This window comes from Pezoporus flaviventris, unplaced genomic scaffold (assembly GCF_033815535.1).
Source record: "Pezoporus flaviventris isolate CSIRO_AGI_PZ_B2104156 unplaced genomic scaffold, CSIRO_AGI_Pfla_v1 ptg000001l, whole genome shotgun sequence".
In the NCBI taxonomy this organism is placed as follows: domain Eukaryota; kingdom Metazoa; phylum Chordata; class Aves; order Psittaciformes; family Psittacidae; genus Pezoporus; species Pezoporus flaviventris.
In genome coordinates, this window is record NW_026892549.1 from 28288725 (window position 1) to 28310623 (window position 21899).

At 37.9% G+C, this 21899-nt stretch overlaps 1 protein-coding gene across 2 annotated transcripts in view; it reads left to right on the forward strand.

Annotated features, from left to right (window-relative positions):
- The first annotated feature begins 5961 nt into the window (after positions 1-5961).
- OGDHL (oxoglutarate dehydrogenase L) overlaps positions 5962-21899 on the forward strand; it is a 47574-nt gene continuing 31636 nt past the window's right edge. Inside the window, exons 1-5 of one of the 2 annotated variants that reach the window (XM_061449813.1) lie at positions 5962-6218; positions 12479-12658; positions 15995-16097; positions 19422-19537; positions 21465-21619. In XM_061449813.1, the coding sequence (XP_061305797.1) occupies positions 6012-6218; positions 12479-12658; positions 15995-16097; positions 19422-19537; positions 21465-21619 (761 nt within the window). In that variant the 5' untranslated portion in view covers positions 5962-6011. The remainder of the gene's footprint in view (positions 6219-12478; positions 12659-15994; positions 16098-19421; positions 19538-21464; positions 21620-21899) is intronic. The other variant, XM_061449803.1, reaches the window with a different exon arrangement.

Sequence of the window (21899 nt, forward strand, 5' to 3'; positions counted from 1 at the left end):
GTGGTCATTTGGTACACGTGGAAGGTGTTTTTCTTGAGGTGAGAGTAATTTACCAAGTAGTTTAATTGCATGGAGATGCCTCCGTTGCCCAAGACTTGCAGTGTATATGTCTTGTGGTGAATGCACAACTTATAAACTTCCTTCTGGTCAGCTCTTTTGGGTGGAAAATTACGTTTCTTTATGCAATATTGGACATTCAGTGCTGGAAGGAAAAGAAGCGTGTAGCAATACATATTCTTGAAGTCACCTTATTTGGTAAGGATATTCCATGCCTTTCTAGTTTCAATTATCCATGACAGGCTTTTGAAGATGGTGTATTATCTTCATCCGTTATTTTCACTGTCAGCCTTGTTTTATTAGAATTACTCAATCTTAAGAAGAGCTTTAAGAGTGAGTTCTATGGGGAATGTAGGAGAAAATGGCCATGATAGTGGATGAAGAAGCATTCTTGTGGAATATGGACCAGACATATTAATGACTAACTCTGCAGAGCATAAGGAACATTTGTCAGCATTGGTAGCAGGACTTCATGTGTGTGTTCAGAAATTCAGTACAGGTACTGGCAATATAAGGAGAATACTTCTTCATATGATACTAGTCTGTGCAATATACTTATGTTTAAAGTGGTCTTGGAAGTTTATTCAGTGGTCTGGATAAACGCTTCACTGTCAGAAGTGTCATGCTGTCTCTTTTCCATATGCTTCTATTACCCTCTAGAAACCTGTAATTCACATTAGGTCACTTCTGAAGCTGAAGTGCCAAGGTGAAAGCTACCTTGTAGCTTGAGACACAGGTGCCATACTGCAGAACAGCTGCAGAAATTTTTGGCTGCATAGGGCTCTCATTTACATCCAGCATTTTCATGGTGCTTTGGTGCTTAATTATCAGGTTGTTCTTTTGGTTCACTGTTGCTTTCTTATTTTTGACCTCTGGTAGAGACTAAATTACTATCTTCCTTTAGGTTGCTCTTAGCTCAGCTTGATTCCTTGCCAATCACTGTTTTCATTTCAGAGTTGACTTAGGAAACATAGCAGAGTGAAACAATCTGTTTCTGCCTTCTGACCTGTTGTCCTGTGTGCTGATTTTTGACTGACGGTCTAAAGGCTGAGTGGGTTGGAATGGTCTATGATCATGCTGGTGGTCTCTGATTTGTTAAGCTGCTGACAACTGACATATGTGCTAAAGAGCAGTGTGTACAAAAGAACTAGGAAGAAGTCAGTTTTGTTGAGTCAGATTAATCTGTAACTGAAATCTGACTGGAATTTCATGGTTGGTGGCTTTGTCCATTTTTGTTTCGTACCTGCATAAAAAAGGAGGGATTACTTTTTTATGAGGTGGGAATAATGTCTATGATAACAGTTTTCTTCACCTTTATATCATCACAGGAGTGACGTAGCCCATATCTGATGTTATAGATTGCGTATTGAATAGTTACAACTTGAGATATGGCTCTGACCCATTTTGAAATTTAAATGGAACTGGAAAAAAGTGACTGGTGTCACTTTAAAGCTATTGCTTTATTGCTATTATGTATTACGCCATTTGCATCCGTTTTCAAATCTCCCTGACAAACTGTTGGTGTTTTGCTATATGCTTATTGCTAGCTGCTAGAAGAAAGATCTATACATTCTCCAGGCAGGTGTGTTAGGAAGAAAGAATCTGCTTAAGAAGCTTTCTGTGGTTCTGAGTTACCACCTGGGCTTAAACCACGACAATTGAGAAGAATGTTTCTGTTGTCCCCTTCTCTCTCAAGTCTTTTCAAAGCACTTTAAATGTGGGTAGATAACCGTTTAGGAATGAGTGTCCACCCCTGACGTATGTGTGCAGAGTTTGGTAGTAGAGGGTGAGGTTTGTGTGGAATAAGGTAGACAGAATAATAATTTCTATCAGAATGGGCACAGACACAAAGTCCTAAGTGCCATGGTGACCTCCCAGTTCTTGCTGTTACAATGTCTTGAAATCTTACCAAGTTCTGCAAAATTACATGGTGTCTACCTAGTGGGTTTAGTGCTGTTATGTCTTAGAGAGAATTATGTATACAGACAATACATTAACTCTGTCAGTGTTGTCCCAGTTGCTCTGAGCTTTTGCAGGACCTAATCTGGTTTCATAATGGTCCTGATAGTATTTATGTTCCTATAGTTGCCTCGGAGCCCTAAACATAGACAGGGTGTTGACACAGGAGGAAATCAGTGTTGTAATAAGCTCTGAATCTGTGAAATGGGAAATGACAAGTGAATGTAGGTAGATAGGAAATAATGCTAATGTATAGGGGATTCAGCATACCGGTAGCCTAACCATTGCCAATTTGCTGAAAATGCCAACTGAGGAAAGAAGAGCATGTGTTTTGGGTTTATTTGTAGGTTTAAAGGAGGATTGTAGTTTTTGGTGGTACTGCTATGGGAGAATGCTTTCCATGTATCTGAACACCATGGAGTATGTGAACAAGTGCTTGTTTGGAAAATTCAGTAAGTGGATGATGGCAGCTGGTGTTACGAGTTAGAAGCCAAATTTGATAGTGGAGGAGAGTGCAGAGGCTGCAGGAGGTTTGAAAGAGGAGGTGAGAGAATTTGGTGTGGTAAAGAAGGAAAGTTCAGTGCTGGGATGATGCAGTTAAAATCAGCAATGAGGGAGGGGATCCAGTAAGCAGCTTTCAAAATAGATGTCGAGTTAAACATGTCACGTTAAAAATATGATGCCAGAAAAGAGTGTGCAGCAGTGCTGTCTTGTTCAGTAGGAGCCTTTTTTTTTTAAGGTTTTTTGAGACCTGTATTAATTTTTAAATTGGATGTTGAAAAATGTAGCTCTTCCTATCCCTTAAAATTTTAGGCATTTTAGAAACATGTCTTTCCCTTTTCAAAGGGAGAGGAGGAAGAGAAAATAATCTAATGGGATTTATCTGCAGAAAATATTTATACAGAATATTAAAGATAACTGTTGCTTCTGGAATTAAAGATGAAATAATCTTTCCATGCATTGTGGTTTAACCCCAGCCAGCAGCTGTTTGCTCATTCACCTGTCCCCTCTGTCTCACAGGGGCATAGGGAGAACAACAGAAAAAAAGATAAACTCATGGGTTGAGATAAGAGCAGTTTAATAATTGAAACAAAAGAAAGTAAAATCTAATAATGATACTAATACCAAAGATAACAACAACAACAGTAACAATAATTGTAATGAAAAGGGGAGAGAGAGAGGAATAAAACCAAGAGGGACAAGTGATGCCCAAATAAAAAATCATGGCAGCTAGGTGAACTTCCTGACGACTGGCAAAAGGGAAGTATAACTCCCATTTTCAAGAAGGGGAAAACGGATGACCCAGGCAGTTACAGACCAGTCAGTCTCACCTCCATGCCTGGCAAAATCTTGGAGCAGATTCTCCTGGAAGGCATGCTAAGGCACATGAAAAACAACAAGGTGCTTGGTGACAGCCAGCATGGCTTCACTAAGGGGAAATCCTGCCTGACCAATTTGGTGGCCTTCTATGATGGGGCTACAGAACTGATGGACAGGGGTAGCGCAGCTGATGTCATCTACCTGGACTTGTGAAAAGCGTTCGACGCTGTCCTGCACAACGTCCTTGTCTCTAAATTGGAGAGACATCAATTTGATGGATGGACCACTCGGTGGATAAAGAACTGGCTGGATGGCCGCACGCAAAGAGTTGTGGTCAATGGCTCAATGTCCAGCTGGAGACCAGTAACGGGTGGTGTCCTTCAGGGATCGGTGTTGGGACCGGTCTTGTTCAACATCTTTGTTGCTGACATGGACAGTGGGATTGAGTGCGCCCTCAGCAAGTTTGCCGATGACACCGAGCTGTGTGGTTCGGTGATACCCTGGAGGGAAGGAATGCCATCCAGAGGGACCTTGACACGCTTGTGAGGTGGACTGATGCCAGCCTCATGAAGTTTAACCATGCCAGGTGCAAGGTCCTACACCTGGGTTGGAGCAATCCCAGGCACAGCTACAGGTTGGGCAGAGAAGAGATTGAGAGCAGCCCTGTGGAGAAGGACTTGGGGGTGTTGGTCGATAAGAAAATGAACATGGGCTGGCAGTGTGCGTTTGCAGCCCAGAAAGCCAACCGTATCCTGGGCTGCATCAAAAGGAGCGTGACCAGCAGGTCAAAGGAGGTGATCCTGCCCCTCTACTCTGCTCTCATGAGACCTCACTTGGAGTATTATGTGCAGTTCTGGTGTCTTCAACATAAAAAGGACTTGGAACTGTTGGAACAAGTCCAGAGGATGGCCACGAGGGGACTGGAGCACCTCCCATATGAAGATAGGTTGAGAAATTTGGGGCTGTTCAGCCTGGAGAAGAGAAGGCTGTGTGGAGACCTCATAGCAGCCTTCCAGTATCTGAAGGGGGCCTATAAGGATGCTGAGGAGGGACTCTTCATTAGGGACTGTAGTGATAGGACAAGGGGTAACAGGTTCAAGCTTAAACAAGGGAAGTTTAGATTGGGTATAAGGAGGAAGTTCTTCACTGTAAGCGTGGTGAGGCACTGGAATGGGTTGGCCAGGGAAGTTATGAATGCTTCATCCCTGGCAGTGTTCAAGGCCAGGTTGGACAGAGCCTTGGGTGACATGGCTTAGTGTGAGGTGTCCCTGCCCATGGCAGGGGGGTTGGAACTAGGTGATCTTAAGGTCCTTTCCAACCCTAACTATTCTGTGATTCTATGATACTATGAAATACAACGGCTCACCACCTGCTGACCAGTACCCAGCCCAACCTGAGCAGCCATCAGGACCTTCTGGATAATGTCGCCCAGTTTATATAGTGGGCATGACATGCTGTGGTATGGAATACCTCCTTGGCTAGTTTGGGTCAGGTGTTCTGTCTCTGATTCCTCTTGTCCCCCTCCTCACTGGCCGAGCATGAGAGAGTGAAAAGTCTTTGATCGGAGTGTTAAGTGCTACTGAGCAACAACTGAAAACATTGATGTGTTATCAGCATTGTTCTCAGACTAAAGTCAAAAACACAGCACTGCACCAGCTACTAAGAAGGAGAAAAGTAACTGCTGCAGCTGAACCCAGGACAGTTCCATTTGCTAGCCCTGGAGCTCGGAGTAAGTGCTACTGAGCAACAACTGAAAACATTGATGTGTTATCAGCATTGTTCTCAGACTAAAGTCAAAAACACAGCACTGCACCAGCTGCTAAGAAGGAGAAAAGTAACTGCTACAGCTGAAGCCAGGACAGTTCCATTTGCTAGCCCTGGAACTGATGGTGGTCCACGTTCCCACGATTCATAGAACCATAGAATCTTGAGAATGCTGAACACCATCAGTTCCAGTGCTGGCAAAGATTCAGCCCTTATTGTTCTCCTCATTGTGTTAAAAATAACAGGGAATCTGCTGTCCTTATTAAAAAGCTCATTGGAAAGACAAGATAAATGTTGCTAGTTAAGAAAGCAGATTTTATTGAGTCTTTTCTAGGTGTATCACTGATTGAAGGCTAATGCTGATATGAACACTTAACTAACAATTATTTGGCATAAATTTGAAGTAGCAGGCTTTTTTTAAAACCACTGCGTTTGTGGTTGATGCTCTTCAGTGAGTCTACCTGTTTGGCTTAGTAAAAGGCCTCAACTTTCTACAACCAAGACACAGCAGTTATGGTTGCCAAGAGCTCCAGAGAAGTCAGCGATTAGCAGATTCATTTGTTCCCAGGGAGCCAGGGCTCAGGGAGCATGTCGTACAAATGGTGTCATGATTGCTTCAGGAACCAGGACGATATTATCAGTTACAGAAGCTGTAAGGTGAGCTGATTGATATGGAGATGCTCACGAGCAACACTTCTGCTGTGAGTATAGCTCTGCAGTCAGTCATGGAGTAGCCTCTCTCCTGAAAAGAGCTTCATGTTAGATCTCAACTTTGTTGATGAGGCACTGTAGCTATAAACCTCAGTTTTCACTGTGAGACTGAAAAGTGTCTGCAATTCATGGACTCTTTTCCTGATTGGGTTTGTTTTTGTTTTATTAACAGACTTAAATCTTCAGTCTGATAAACAAACATGAGCCATCTGAAGTTGCTTGCTGCTGCTCTGAAGTGGCATGGTATTAAATTTCTGGAAAAACAAGATATAGCGAGAAGGGTATTTTTACATGGCCAACGGTATGTTTCATCAGGAATCTCAGAACCATTCCTGAGTGGGAGTAATTCAAATTATGTGGAGGAAATGTATTATGCGTGGCTTGAAAACCCTGGAAGTGTACATAAGGTAAGTTGAAAACATGACTGTAAGTGATAATATTAGGTTAAGAGTGGAATCGATTATTTTCTTTTCTTTTTTAACTTCTTCTATAAAAAGTCCAAAAAAAGGTCTTGTATGAAATGAAAAATGTGAAACTAATTTCCCACATATTGATTGTTGTAAGATGTGATATTGCAGCTAAAAAAGTACAGAGGAGCCACAGGCATGGTGACCTTAGCCTGAGCTGCTCAGAAACTTTCAGCATTCCTCCATGGAAATGGTGTTCAAGAAGTCTGTTAAGTAATTAGTTACGTCTGGAAGAAGCCCCAAGATAAGGTGATATCAGAGGATATGTTATATTGCTGCACGTGTTGGTGTTGATACTTCTAAACTGCCTAGGAAAAATGAATGTTCAGGTCCCTTTAGGTAGCTGTGGAAGTTGTAACCTTAAAACTAAATCTGAAATTGTCAAAAAAGCCGCCTTAAGTGTTTTGAAATGTATTTTGTTGTGTCTCTTTCCCTCTCTAGGTGACATACATTTGTTTGCTTTTTGAAAAACTTTATTGCCCAAATCCTTTCTTGTGGGCAAAATACATAGACTTATTTTTTAACAAGCTTTCTGCTGACAGGGAAGGTTCTTTTATGGTGATACATGTATAGTAACTTAAGAAGCTGATGAGAAGTCTGACAAATTCTAAGACAAGTAATTTTCTAGAGAAGTAATGTGAATTGTCTGCAAAATGTTTACCAAATTGGTTGTGTGTTCCCTTATTCTCAAGGCACATGTATCAAAATGTCACTTAGAAGTTGTTGCGCTAAATCTGATAATCTGTCTAGAGGGTGAGGAAGTGGCCATGTTAAGTTGGAGAAAGAAACAAAAAAAGCAGTTTTGTAACTGGTTAGTATTTTGGTTTGTTTTTCTTTTTTTTTTGTTTTTTTTTTTGTTTTTTTTTGTTTGTTTTTTTTTGTTTTTTGGATGCTGCTTGTGAATTTAGTCATGTTGGAAGGTGACAATCTGCTGTGACAGTTCTGAAGACTGAACGCTGTTCACATGGCAGATAGATCCTGTTTTTTTTGTGTTATACCTTAAGTTGGAAATGAATAGACCTTTTCCAGAGTGGCTCCTTCTCTCATCCCATCTGTCTTTGATTCCTCAAGATGCAACTGCCAGCTGAAGTTCCAGCCAGTGTATTGCAGGGTAGTACATTGTATTGATGCATTTAATTAATTTCTGAGAAGCACTTGTGATGTGTTAGTGCTATAGATCAATATTAAACTTTTATTTTGAGGACACTGGAGGGATGATGCATAGGGAGTGTGTGTGTGGTGACATGTTGTTTTTACTTGTTTTATTGAAGTCAGATCAACTTGTGGCAACCTTCTTCCCTTTAAGAAGGCTGCAGTTTGTTGCTCAGACCCTTTACAGTGGAGTGAATTTTGCTGGTGGAAAGTCTTGCAAGCTTCTGATCGGGCACAAACCTCAGTGAATAAACAAACACACGAGCGGTGCACGGTTAAATCGGCCGCAAGCCGGAGCCGGGGCTGCAGGCAGCGCCGCGGGAGCTGGCCAGGGTGCTGAACCGCCGGACCCAGACCGCAGTTGAACCCCGCGTAAAGGCCATCCGAGTCTTCTGCGGGGCCGGGAAACTCCCGACGCCACCGCGGTAGCAAAGAGGTCTGCTAAGTTTAGCACTGCTTATTATTTTGCTGGTACTTGGGGATAGGTGGAAATGCTAAAAATCCTGCAGAAAGGCTATCCAGTTCGTTTGACTGTTCAGGCACAATGTGGCAGTGGATCCTGATGAGATATTGCCGTTTGTAGGTTGAACAGTGACTGATAAATTAGCAGAATTGAACTGACAGTGAAATGTAAATGTACTACTGGTGGAGTAGGGTGTGGACTAGGGAGTGGATCCCGGGTAATTCAGGATGCACTTTAAAAATGTGTGAAATCTGTCCCAGGTTAACTGAATGCAATATACTCACAATAGTAATGAACTGAAGTAAATTCACTGTGTGCCAGGTTTATGAGCCTTAAAAGAACATGATTGATGGGCATCCTGGTTGAATTTACAGCTTTTCTTGTCTAAATAATTATGTTTTTCCCAACCTTGGAAAAAAAAGGGAGGAAAATGATGCCTATGACTTTTGTTTCCTCGACAAAATCAATTTTTGGTTTCTTGAAAACCATCTTATTTTGTCATCTGAAAGCTGTAAATACCTACCCAAGATTTTTGTGGACAGAGGTTGTTCAATTTGGGCTTTAATATAACACATTAAAAATGTGAAGACTTGAACTCACACTGTTTTCTTAAAAACACAGAAGAGTTCATACTGTAGTTGTATGACTGTTGTGAACTTGTCATTCTGCTATGACAAGTGGTGTAAGTTTTGGAAAACAATATCCAGAGACACCATTGGCTTAGGTGATGTTTGTTTTGCTGTTGTTAGTAATTAACTCTCTCTGCAGGCATTTCATTGTTTTATCCAATATGTCCAGTGCGGTTTAGAGAGACAGTTTGGGCTAGGTGTTTAGACATTACATTCTCTTTTGTCTTTTTCCTCGGTTTCCTGTTTTTCCTCATGTTTCTTCCTGGATATCTTCTTACCAGAGGGGATGTGCCTTCTAGTTGAGGAGATGAAAATGCTTTATTTTTCCTGGGCTTTAAAAATCATGCTCTATTCACTTTTACATAGAAACTACAATTAATCAAGGCTCCTTAAATTATTTCTCTCTCAGATTTGACTGTACATGTTGTACCATGGATGCTTATTTAAAACTGTTTGAAATACAGCTGTCATGTTCCAATGAGAATATTCAGTGTTACTAGCATTTTTTCATTAGAATATCTCCTTTCTATGTATACCATGGTTGTATATTCAGGAATGTGCATTTATATGCATAGGAGCGTTCGTTCTTTGTGCAAATCCATTCTTGATGATTCTCTGTTTTTCCTTGTCTTTTGAATCTGCTATCCTCAGAGTAGCCAAAACAACAATCAGAATAAAATGACATGGGCTCTGAAAAAGGCATCATTATTTCTCCTTGAAGCATGGTGTCAGGGCCATAGATCATAAGGGAGAAGCTTGACAAGGCCCAGTTATTACTATCACAAGATTAATTACAATACTGCATGGTTGGGTATTGAGTGCATAATGCCTGCCATGTAATCCTGTATAGAGTCACTCTACCATGCGTGTGTAGTCACTTCCTTATTTTATGTACTTGGAAAAAGCATGGGGGTTTTGTTTTGAGGTAATCTATTTTATTTTTTTTAAAATGGTATAATGATGCTCATTGTGTGTCTTCTAAGGCTTTACTGTCCTCACTGCAGTTGATAAATATTATGATGTCACTAGGAAAAAAACCAAATCATCAAGATAACGAATATGTTGTTATTCTAAATGCAACACTGTTTATTATATGAGAACAAAATAGTGACACTAAATCACTTGAGTTTTACTATATTACTTGAGAAAATAATGGTTAACTACAACATAGATTTGCTGACAGGAAAAAAAAAGAATGTATCACATATCACGATAGTAATTTATTTTTTTTTACAGATGTATTTTTCTATTATAAGACTCCTCTACTATTTTCTTAAAGAACTTTACTAGTTTAGTTTAGAACCTGTAGGTTTGCTGTGAGACCAAGCTGGTCTTCTCTCTGTTCAGTCATATAGCAAATGCTGTTGCCAAAGACTGACATTGATACACACGACTTGAAGACTATAATCTGGTATCAATCTTGAAAGACACTATAGAAATTTGTAAAGGCTTTGATGGATGTGTATCTAGAAAAAACTAATTTTCTGTAGCCAAATGATGTATTTTCCCTCCCTTCTGATTAAATGTCAAGCTTGCCCATCAAATCAATAAGTTAAAAGATGCCATAGGAGAAGATAGTGTGGGTTCCTTCTGTCCTAGCTGGCTGCATATTCAGATGTAAGCATTTTCATTATGTCTGTGAATTTGCATGAAGAAAGGGCCCTATGCTTATTCTCCTTACACAGGTAGCTTGGTGGGGAAGTCTACTTGGATTTTGTTAGCAACTGTCTTACAGAGCACTCATTTAAAAACATTTTTTTTTTTTTTTGTGACTGTGCTGTGATAACTTTTACAACTAAATGAAAAGGTTTTGACCCAATAAAAGAATAGTTATATTACTGTCAACATTGTATGTGTGCCATGGTGTTGGAAAGGTGAGGAAGGATTCTTAACATAAGCAAAACGTGTTCTTTATTAAAACTTTGAATGAATACCAAATGTCAGTTTGTCATGGATCTAAGTATGTGTTTGGAATTTCCTAATTTAATGAAAATTAATAACTGTTTATTGTCAAAATAATTCCACCAATCTAAGTAGCCTTAGTTGTGAAATGAAGGGGTTGTATCTATTTTTCGCTGTCTGTGATATGCAGGTTCTCAGATGAGGTGCTGCATAGGCATGGAACAACACTACTGTCCTTAATACAGAGTAGGAAGGTGTATAGAGAGAATACCAGAAAAAACACAGTTACACCAATAGACTCTTGTAGATCATTTATAGGATGTTGTGTAAATTCATACTTCTAATCTCAGTGCAGCTATCAAGGTGTCAAAGTAAGAAGAATATAGAAAATTTAACATAAATGAGAGAAGATAGAAGGAATGAGTTCTTCATCAGTGTGTCTGGAACTGACCTCCAAGCATGATCTGTCCACCCTAATTTGTTATGGCATATAGAAATTAGGCTGTATTTAGCTGAAGTCCATGTAAGAGTAAGATGGTTAATTAGGTAAGGTTATTGTATTTTGTATCACTGGAGCTTTGTATCAATAGAGAAATAAGAGAGGTGCATTAAAGCAGTGTTTTGGGGGCAGTGGCTTCATGCTAATGATGAGATTCCTGCCCACAAGTTCAGTGAGTCCTCCCACTTCTATAACTTGAACTTGGAAGTTTGTGTGATGTTTAGCTTTTGTGTACTGCCCCTCTCATAGTGTTTCTGAATACCTTAAAGCTTGTAGAAATTTCAATATAAAGATTTTTTTTAATGAAATAAGAATTTAAAAAATATATTTCTGTCATGCAATGTTGGTATTACATTGTTTTGATTCTCCTGTGTATTCTGTAATGAATATATTAAGTGATGTTCTTTTTAAAATAAAATCTTTGGGCTACTTTTTGTTTTTTTCTGGCAATGGTTTCTTAAAATGTAAAATGTGTTAGTTCCAAGCTCACAGCCAGGCTAAATGACATGCACTGTACCGAATGAAATTGGCTTTTACAGTTCTTCTATTCTAGTCACAAACATTTTAAAGTTTTGAAATAGTTTCACAGTTTCCTTGCCTAAGTTAGCTGAATTGAGGAAAGTGTTCTATGACCTTTCATTACCTTTTGTGGGAACTGTAAGCTAAACACAAGTATTGCTTGGTCCCCCACTACAGGAGACTTTCTTTTTTGTTGGGTATAAACATCTTGGATGTTTTATCCCATTCTGCTGCTAATATATCTAATACCATTCTAACCTGGGACAGTGACTGCCTCATCAGAATGGAAACAGTCCAGGAAAACAAGATTTGGGCATATGTGGAGGGAGTGGCTTGTATAAAAGTACAGATGGAAATAAAAGGATCTTTCGTTTGTTGTGATTCAGTTTCTGAAATGTGTACTCTTCTAAAATTATGACTTGTACCTGAAACCAGGTCCGTAATTTCTTTCATAGTAAGGTAACCTAAGCTAGTGAGTAAAGGATCTTAGACCAAAAGCCTCACTTGGAAAAGCTGTAATTGCTTTTAAACAGTTTCTTCGAGAAAAGCCCTTAAGGACTGATTCTGATTTAGCATATTCAGCGAGTGCCTTGAAGTATCATAAATTCTTTAAGTATCATTAAAAGAATGGATTAATTTAATTTATTAAGGTTTTCAGTTTTATAGGCTTGATACCTCTTTACCAGCAGCATAATATCGTACCCATTACTGGTTGCCTGAGTAAATAGCACAGTTAAAAAGAACTGTGTGAATGAATAATGTATGAAGATGCTTTCCACTCATATGTGCTGGAGAGTTTTCCACTGACCAAGCTCAGTATAAGAAATGATATGAAAATGGCTTTGTGTAAATAAAACACATAGGTGCTACCCTGATGTAGACCTATTAGTGCTGTCTTTTTGCTGGCTATTAGTGGTACTTAATACTGTAATGTAGTGAGGTGCCATTTGCAGCTTGAAGGAGCTGATTTTGGTTGAGACTTTTGTTTGAGATAGTAAATTTTCCTTCTTCTTTCCTTCTCTGTACACATGTCCAGTCCTGGGATTTGTTCTTCCGAAATGCTAATGCTGGCCAAGCATATGATCCCCATCTACCAGATCAATTGGAAAGAAAGGCATCATTTCTTCAGAGCCATGGCCTGGCCCAGACACCGGGTAAAGCTGAAAAGCTTGTTGAAGATCACCTTGCTGTGCAGTCTTTGATAAGAGCATACCAAGTAAGTGTTCTTTGGGGTAGGTGTGGAAGGGCTTCTTCTTACATTTTTATTTGTCTTCTGATCTTAATTCTTGCCTGTTGTCTTACTTCTGATCCATAATGTCTTGAGCCTGACAGTTTTATCTTCCCTGCACAGTGTCTGAACACTGAGGTCATGGATTCAGACTGGGATGCTCCTCTGTCTTAGCAAATTCCAGATTCAGATTACCCACATCCCTGATGCTTTTTATCTGATTTAACCTGGAGGCACTTTATGGAGATAGTAATTTGTGAAAGGAAATGCAAATCTGTTGGGTTTTGCCTGTTTACCAGGAGCAGAAGCCAAACATGTTGAAGCTTAGTCTTTACTATTATTTTGACTCACTTGACTCTATTCAAGTTGTGTGTGTGTCTGATTCAGTAAGGTAATTGACCAAACTGGAAAACTAAGGTATCTGAAATAGCTTTGCTTGATATGAAGGCAGTTGTCCTGGATATACTGGTACTAATGAATCTCCTGATGTGTGCAGCAAAATAAGAACTTTTCCCTTTCTTAAACAGTAAACTTTTCCATCATTCAAGTCTGTCTTCACCTCCAGGAAAATTTGTGTTATAGTTCTGAATGTTACTACCTTCCTTTAAGAAAAGAGGAAATGTGTTTCCCAATTCATACATGTAGTGTGAATTTTTAGATTCCTGATTTGAGGAGGATTATAGGTAGAAAGAGAGAGGAAAAATAATGAATTAACCAGAAATTGAATTTTGGGAGGCTGATAGTAGTGAGTTTGGGTCAGGTTTGATGAATGTCTTTTAGAGAGCTGTTCATGAAGGTTGACTTTGTTTCACATTCTTTTTTTTTTTTTTTTAAACCCTTTTATTAAATTAAGAAATTAAGTCTAATACCCTAAGACTTTTAACTCCTGTTTCCTGGGATCAGAGGAATAGAAGAACAACTCTTATTTCTGTACACATCACATTGTCACCATTGTTTCAGTTATGAACCATGTTATTCTAGCTGTTGGGGAGGTGTCGTGAAAGAGTAGAAAGGTTTGTGAGTATTAATAATATATGAAATTTGCTTAGAAATAGCTATGTAGAAAACAACTACTTCAACCAGTTCACTTTTCCTTGCAGTAAAAAATGGTTGAAGAATTAGAGAAAATTGGAGAACGTTAGGCTGCTTTGATACCATTTACTTGAAAATAGTTCAGGGGTTGCCATTTTGTTTCCTTTATTTGAAAGACTGTGCCATGCAACTCAAGTGATGGAACAGAAATGTCTGTATAAATGGCAGGAACCCATGTGTTTTGCAACAGTGAAAAAGGTTTACCTAAGGCAGCCGTCTGTTTTTAAAAGGTATTTAATACCCTCTAAATTCAGTGTTGAGGGGATATGATTAATTTGTGACCTTCCTTCACCTGATAATGAAATGGAGGAGGATACAGAATTTTCATTTTTCAAACCTGTCACTATTTTATGGGGTTTTGTGGTAAACTGCTTTGTGGTCTGTTGAGCTGGTCTTCTGAAAAGGCAGTTAATCTCTTGCTTTTTTAATGTAGAACACTGCTTGCGCAGAAAAGATTTCCAGTGAAATGTGTGTGCTTAACAAAAATGAGTCTACATAAATTAATGTCTTGAGTCTTCTTTTATAATGTAGTTGTTAGGGTTTTTTTTTGCCTTTGTGTCTAGAAAATATGATTTTAAAGTCTAGTTTCAGGTAGTCTGTATTTGCACTCTGTCAAATTTATGGCAGTCGTTGAAAATTTTCCATGCATGTGTTTTCAAAAGGTAGAGTTTTGCAGTTGCATACTATTTTCTGTATGCAGTGAAATAAGTGGAAGTTATTAAAAAATCACTTGATATTGAGGAGAATACTGTTTTCTGGTTAAAGACCAAACTGCTTCTGGAGTGTAATATGGCACATCCATTTGCTTTTCTGGGTTTTAGTGCTCTTGCTAATCTTCCTCTTCCTACTAATACTGCAGAACAGATGTAGCTTGGGGAGGTGAATTCTTTTTCTGTTGATGATGCTTGAGACAGAATTGTTTGCTTAGTTCCAGGCAGATAGACTTTGTGTGTAGTAAACAATAAGGTGGCACAGATGTTGCCGTGGGCATTATTTGGCCCGTCAGAGTTTTATTACTGGTAATTCATGAGATGCAAAGAATCTCGCAGGCCAGGCTGAATTTACAGGGCTGGTGGTTCTAAAAAAGATGCCTTATTTCTGTTTACTTATGAGTGGAAGGCATTTTGTTATGAATTCTCCTACTAATACAGAACATTTGAATAATGTTTTTACAAGTTACTTCTTGGTGAACCACTCTTTAACCACACTCTATAACTGTGTGGTGCAATTCATTATTAATGTTGCAGTTTATGGATATCTTTTTTCAGAGACAGAATACTAGTAGTGTAAATGAAATTCTACCAAGGTGATCTGAATTTGTCCTTAAAAAGAAAAGCATTAAGGAGAAAATATTAATATATTCATTTATAAAAAGCTTTAAATTTGATATATGAGAGTCACGCAAAAGAGAGATTAAAAAAAATGTTTCGTTTGTGGCTCTATTGAATCAGTTAGTTATTTCTTCTGTAACAATGTTATATGTTAATGTAAGGTACTAGTTTATAGCAATTTATGGTGTGGATTAACACAGTAATATTGATAACTAAAAGATGGCTAAATTCCCCAGTAAATTTGTGTTCTTTGGTGTCTTTGAGTGTCAATTTTATCATAGATGAAATTCCCAAAATTGCATGAATGAAAGTAAATGATACCTGATTCTATCTGATGTGGAGCAGAGCTCATGAAGAGCAATCCTTTCACTTCCAATATAGACTTCTTCAGCACCAATCTATGTTTCAAGTCAACAGTGCTCTATTTAATGTTCTGCAGGTGTGGGAAAAATGAATGTGACAAAAATAAAAAATGAATGAATTAGTAAATGATAGGATATAGAGAAGTCAGTTTCTTAATTTTGCCCAAAGATTTAGAGTACGATCTTAAAGTAGTTTTTTTTTATAATTAAACTTCAGTGTAATTTTAAATTGTATGTGAGACAAAATAAAGCTAATGTTCTAATGTGTATTCAGTAATTTTTAATAGAGGTATTACATATATACATATCTAGAGATACAGTGTACATATCCAGAGATACATATGCTTATTTTCCCATGGAAATATATGCTTATGTTCTTATGGAAAAACTTGGGAAATACGAGCCTCTCATGACATTAGTGGTGTTTGTTAAATTCATGACTGATATACATACTATGGAGAGATATACAGTGTTTTTTTCCCTTTGTCTGACTTTTGTTGATGTGATTTTACTTTTCTCTCGCTTTCCTTCTATTTCAGATCCGTGGCCATCATGTGGCTCAGCTGGATCCCCTTGGAATTCTGGATGCAGACTTGGATTCATTTGTTCCATCCGACTTAATCACTACAATCGATAAACTTGGTGTGTGCACTGTATGCTTTGTTATTTGCAATGGTCGTTTGTCTCTTTTGTTTCATTGGGCTGAGGTGATGTAATAAGACATTTCAGGGAAGCTTCTGCCTTTTCTGCTAGCTTATATCATGAAATAGTTTCTTTGGTGTCTGTAAAGAAGCTCAGATTTCAGGATGATGGAATTTCTACCCAGATCAGAGGTGAGATTCCTGTGAATTCACCTTCTGATGAATGATGATTATAAACACTTTATAAACCCCAAATCTTATGGTTTTGAGCCACACCAGGAATTAATGATAATCAATTTGTTAGGCCAAGATTCTGGTAATCTCATTTACTTTTATACCATTATGCTTGATACTTGTTTTGACTGGGGACATCTGAAGGGTAGTCAATAGGAAAACCAAATAAAACCAACTTGCTGGATAGAGAAACTACATTTCATACCAAATTTGGATTCTAGCTTCTGATACTTATTCCTTCTGTATAACTTGAAGAAGTCTGAAGTTATCAGAAGAAAACATGGAAAGTGTAGGATTCTTGACTCGTGTATGTAATTCAGTGGTGATCATTTTAGTTTACAGCTGGAAGAGTGTAATACACTGGGGTCTGCTTTTGCAAAGGTTGTTTTGATTGCTAAGAGGGCATGGCTTTGAGAGATTGCACTGATCAATTTCTTTGCTCTCTCTGCTTGAATAAAAACCCATCTGATTGATTTTTCTCTACTCTTCAATCTACCTGGTTTGTTAAAAAGATGGTTTTATACTTGATAAAGACACTGAATCAATTTTATTTTGATATGTAGAGAAGCTTTTTGGACAGGGCATAAAACATAGTGCAAGTACTAGAGAAAACACATTCTGCTTAATTTTACTTTTAAGTACCTCTGCTGCCTCTTTGCTGCTTTATTTTCTGTTTCTGGTGGTAGGAAAAGAAGCAGTTCTGACCCTTTATCATATCAAGGCAGTTAAGTGCTTAAGACTAAATAGAGAGGTGCTTACGCAAATCAGGGGTTCTTTTTGAAGTTTGTCAGCTTTTATTAAAGGAAAATACCTACTAGAAAATACATTAGACATTTACTGAGCAAATAGAATTTGTTTGGAGCATGGGTGATTGCTAGCATGTCAGTGCAAATTTCTGTGAACTGTGCAGATAGTTCAGTACAGAGCATTGTGACTCACCAGAAGGCATCATACTGACGCTCTCATGAGCATTGGAAAAACATGCTAGACTCTGAATGAGAAGGGGGGATGTGTCTGAGAATGTAGCTGAGGTGATAGTTCAGTTTGTGAGGGAAAACATTTCTAACATAGTCTTGGCACCACAAAAAAAAAAGAGGGATCTTAAATGTTGTTTATCCTTGAATGTTCCAGGCAGAAAACTTATGAAAGGTCTGTGGTGGTACCAGAAGTATTTTAGTGTTTGATTTTTCTGTGCATTTTATTTGTCATGTCATCTGGTTTCTTTTTTGAGAAACTTTCTGGTAGGAAGTTTCTTCTGGGAGTTGCTTCTAGGAATGCAACTAGTTGCAGATGTACATACTGTATGATTCAAGTTACAGAATTGTTTTCAGGAACTCTTTGATTTTGACAAGGTTATATCTCTTTAAACATGAAGTGATGCTTCAGTAAATATGCAGTGCTGTTGTACAAAGCACAGATGTTCTGTGTGTGCCCAGATTACTCCTGTACGTGTTCTGGTTTATGCATGGCAGAACATGAAAAACCTATGAAGTCAGAGAAAGTCAGCAAAAGAAAATAAATAAAAAAAGGATGCTAACACTGCTTGGTTTCAAAAGATACTAAAGTCCCCGTCATCCCGTGTCCCTCCCAGTTTGTCCTTTTCTTCTCTCTCTAAAAATTACATTAATTTTGTGCTGGAAAAATTTACTATGGTGCAAAAAAGGAGAAATAGTGGTACACAAACCCTTTTTTTTGTTACTCCAGATTTGATATTTTAATATATTATTAAAATACTATTAAACCCCAAATGCACTATTTTAAAATATATTATTTTAATAATGCAAAATATGTTGTTACTGACAGTACTATATAGTAAAAGTGATGGTAACACAGGTCTAGGGCCTGACTTCAACTCTAAATGCTGAGTTCCATTATTATTTCATCTTTTAATTGCTTCCTTGCTTTCATCATCCGAAAATTCATTTAACAGGAAATAAGGATCACTATTCTATATGGATTTAAGCATTACATGCAGGCTTATCACTGTCATACAGTGTTAAAGTGGATGCCTACAGCTTATCTGGAACCAAGATAAAGAGTTCAAAACTAAAAATAGAGAAGCTATTTTTAGTTTTTAAAATATTTTTAGATGTCCACACACACATATAGTTTTTATATATATGTAAGTTTCTATAGCTTGTATATATAGCTTGTATATAGCTTCCATAGCTATGCAATGTTATTGTAAGTTTTATAGATTTGCTTCTTAGAATTGTAAGAAGCTATTTTTCCTTTCTTTGTTTAACAGGTTTAGATTAAATTTTACCATGCAAAGTCTAACTTGCATTGATACCAGTCTTTCAGTTTTATCTGTTGTGTATTTTGGCTTTTGAAACTGCATAATCATCAAGTTAAATATTTTCTTAAACCATATTCTCATTCAGAAGTTGTTCAGATGCGTTGAAATCAAGATGGGACAATATGCTTAAACAGTCCCTTCTTTTAGTAGTTGGGGGTGCATGTGTGAAAATGTGTCTGCTTTATAAGGGGTCGTTGATTGGGAAATAGAGCTGTACAGGTCATTACATGGCTATTTCAAATTTCCTATAAAGAGAAAGAAGGTGAACGGAGATATCTTGAAAGATACACCAGAGTGTTTGCGTAGTGTAACATTGAACAAGTTCTGTGTTTTCTTTTAGTCTGTCCATTAATGTTGTATAAATTAGTCTAGTGTGCTTCCTGCTGACTGGTTCTGTCTGTGAAAAGTGGTTCTTTGTGTTTGCTGCTCATGATAGAGCAAGGAAGAAATTCTAGTCATTGCAGTTAGTTATTTTACTAAACAATGAAGTGCAAGATGTAGTATGGGGAGTTGATGGCATTTATGTGAAAATATAAAAAGGTTTGGGTGATTTTAATTTCAGTTGTTCTATCTGAGCATTTAAGAAAGAATGGTTTTGTACTTCTAATCAGATAATTAAAACATTCCAGACTAGTGGATGCCTCCAAAATACTCACATTTTAAATTTTTAATCTGGTACCTTCTTTCTTGATATTGCTGTATTAAACTTAATTCGTGCTGGTTTGAAAAAGAATGCTGGTTTCCTTTTTGTCTCCTGTCCTGCTTCACAAATTGATAATGTACCTGTTGCAGGGTTTTATGGTTTGCATGAATCAGATTTGGACAAAGTCTTTCAGCTGCCCACAACCACCTTCATAGGAGGAAATGAGAACAGTCTTTCTTTGCGAGAGATCATCAAACGATTGGAGGTCAGTGGGACATTTTGTGATCTGTGATTGTTTTTCATCCAAACAGGAGTGAACATTTTCCAGCTGTCAGTCATAAACTTACTGTTTGTCAGTTATTAATAGAGCATGTAAGGAATCCAAATGATGTTAAAAACAACCCTTGCACTGTTTCTAGAGGTGGCAGCACCGTAGATTTTGTTGCCTGCATATCTGAAATGCAGAGATTATGAGTAGAAAAGAGGTGAATATGGTACAATACTAACCTGGGCCCTAGTTCTGTAAAGAGCTGACATTGTTTCAAAGGAATAGAGCCTTTAGAACTTGTGTTTTCAATGTTCTATGACAGATAAAACACCTTTGCATCTTACTACTCAGGATGTGCAGGGGTTGCTCTCAGAGCCCTTGCTTTAATGAGACTTCTACCTAGGTGAAAATACGAGGTATGGGTACTAAATTCATGAAAGCCCAGCTGTACCCTGTAGACAGTGATGGTCCTAGTTTTCCATCCCCAGTCCTTTTTCTAGAGTTTCATTATCTGACAGGCAATATGGTTATGTCATGTAAAGTTATCAAAGCTAAAATAATTGAAAGCAAAAATAATTAGAAGGAATAAATATAATTAGAAGGAATAAATATAATTAGAAGGGAACTCCAAATAGCAAAACAGTGAGTAGGAATGAATTTGTAAACTAATGAGCTAGTAAGTACTGGATATTTCTTTTGTCCTTTTAACAGGATGTTGGAGTACTAAAGTTGTAGATATTTCTGTTGCATAGTAGTGAAATCCGTAGGAGTAAAAAGGACTAGGAGTGAAGAAATAATTTTAAGGGTGAAATACAGAACTGAGTTACAAGAATGTAAAAATAAAAGCATGTAAGAGCTCATGGCTTTGACCTGTTGCAAGTGTGAGAGAATGTATTGACTTGCACATCTGACTATTACATCAGCTTAGCTGATGCATGGTAGCTTGTTAAGTCACGTTTCTGTTGCATTATTGAGCTCTGTATTTGCTTTCTGGTTTTTGCACTGCATGCCTGTGCAGCAGTTTTCAGGAAATAACCCTGAAAATTGTCATGTGCAAATAAATAGGCAAAATGAATAGCAAAATCTAAAAACCTCAAGGAACTGAACAAAGAGAAGCAACACTCTAGTTTTCCTCTTCAGAGCTTTGGATTTTTTTTTTTAATTAAAGTTAACATTAAATTCATTTTTAGAGGCAGTAGAGAGCACACACTGATGTGTTCAGTGTGGGTTTGTCTCAAATCAAACTCAAATTGGGTCTTAGTTCTGTTGACCTGGATTTTGGACACATTTTTATGGAGAAATATTCTAAGGTAAGAAAAAGAAAATGAAAAAATGCAGCAGGCAGGTAAAACTTCTGAAACGTCTTTGAATTTTTTCCCTACCCTTTCTCTGCTCTTAGCTGCTTAGCTTCTTTTTTGAGATTTCCAGTCTTCTTAGACATGACAGTTACCAGGTAATTTGCATGAGGCTTCATAGCTGTCCTCTCATTGTCTTTATGGCTTGATTTCAGGTGACATTTAAAAAAGGGTAAATTTTGATGAATGTCATGAAATCCTTGCTGCTGGTGCATCTAAAGCAAAGACTATTACACCTTCAGGAACAGTAGTGAGTTAGGTGGAATATGCCAGTCAGTTTAAGGCAGGTTTATTGGCCTATCTTGAATGTGTAACCAAATGAGAATCTTCCAGATTCCAAATTTTGAAATGTTACCTTGTAGAGAAAGTTTTCTGGCACAGAACTAGATTCAGTAAAATAATATGTTTGCTTATAGGATTACTGTGGGAAAGATACAGTGGAAGAGGAAGAAGACAAAGATAGCTTTCAGAGAAATAATATATGCAGAAAATGTAATTTGAAAAATATATTTGTTTCTTCATGGCTCACTAACTTCCAAAGCCTATGTGTTGCTGTTTTCACATCCTAGAATACCTACTGCCAACACATTGGCTTGGAGTTTATGTTCATCAATGATGTGGAGCAGTGCCAATGGATCCGGCAGAAATTTGAGACCCCGGGAGTTATGAAGTTCACTAATGAGGAAAAAAGGACTTTGTTAGCAAGGCTGGTGCGCTCAATGAGGTATTCTGGGGTGACACTTGGGACTGCTCTATGACTGCTGGATGTAAGCTGGTGTGGGAAGCTAGTGTGGTCTGTAAATTGCTGAGGTGGAGGTGAAGAGTAAGTGAAATCGAGTACAAGTGGGTGTACTTAATCTGGCTGTGATACCAAAGGGAAGTGTGTGCTGTGAGGTGGGGTCAGGGTCTGTGTAGTGAATGTTAGTATTCCATTTCCTTAAAAGGCAAGTTGTTCTGTAACACTTGTGCAGCCTTTAGTAGCGTATCTGGCAATGTTTTCATCG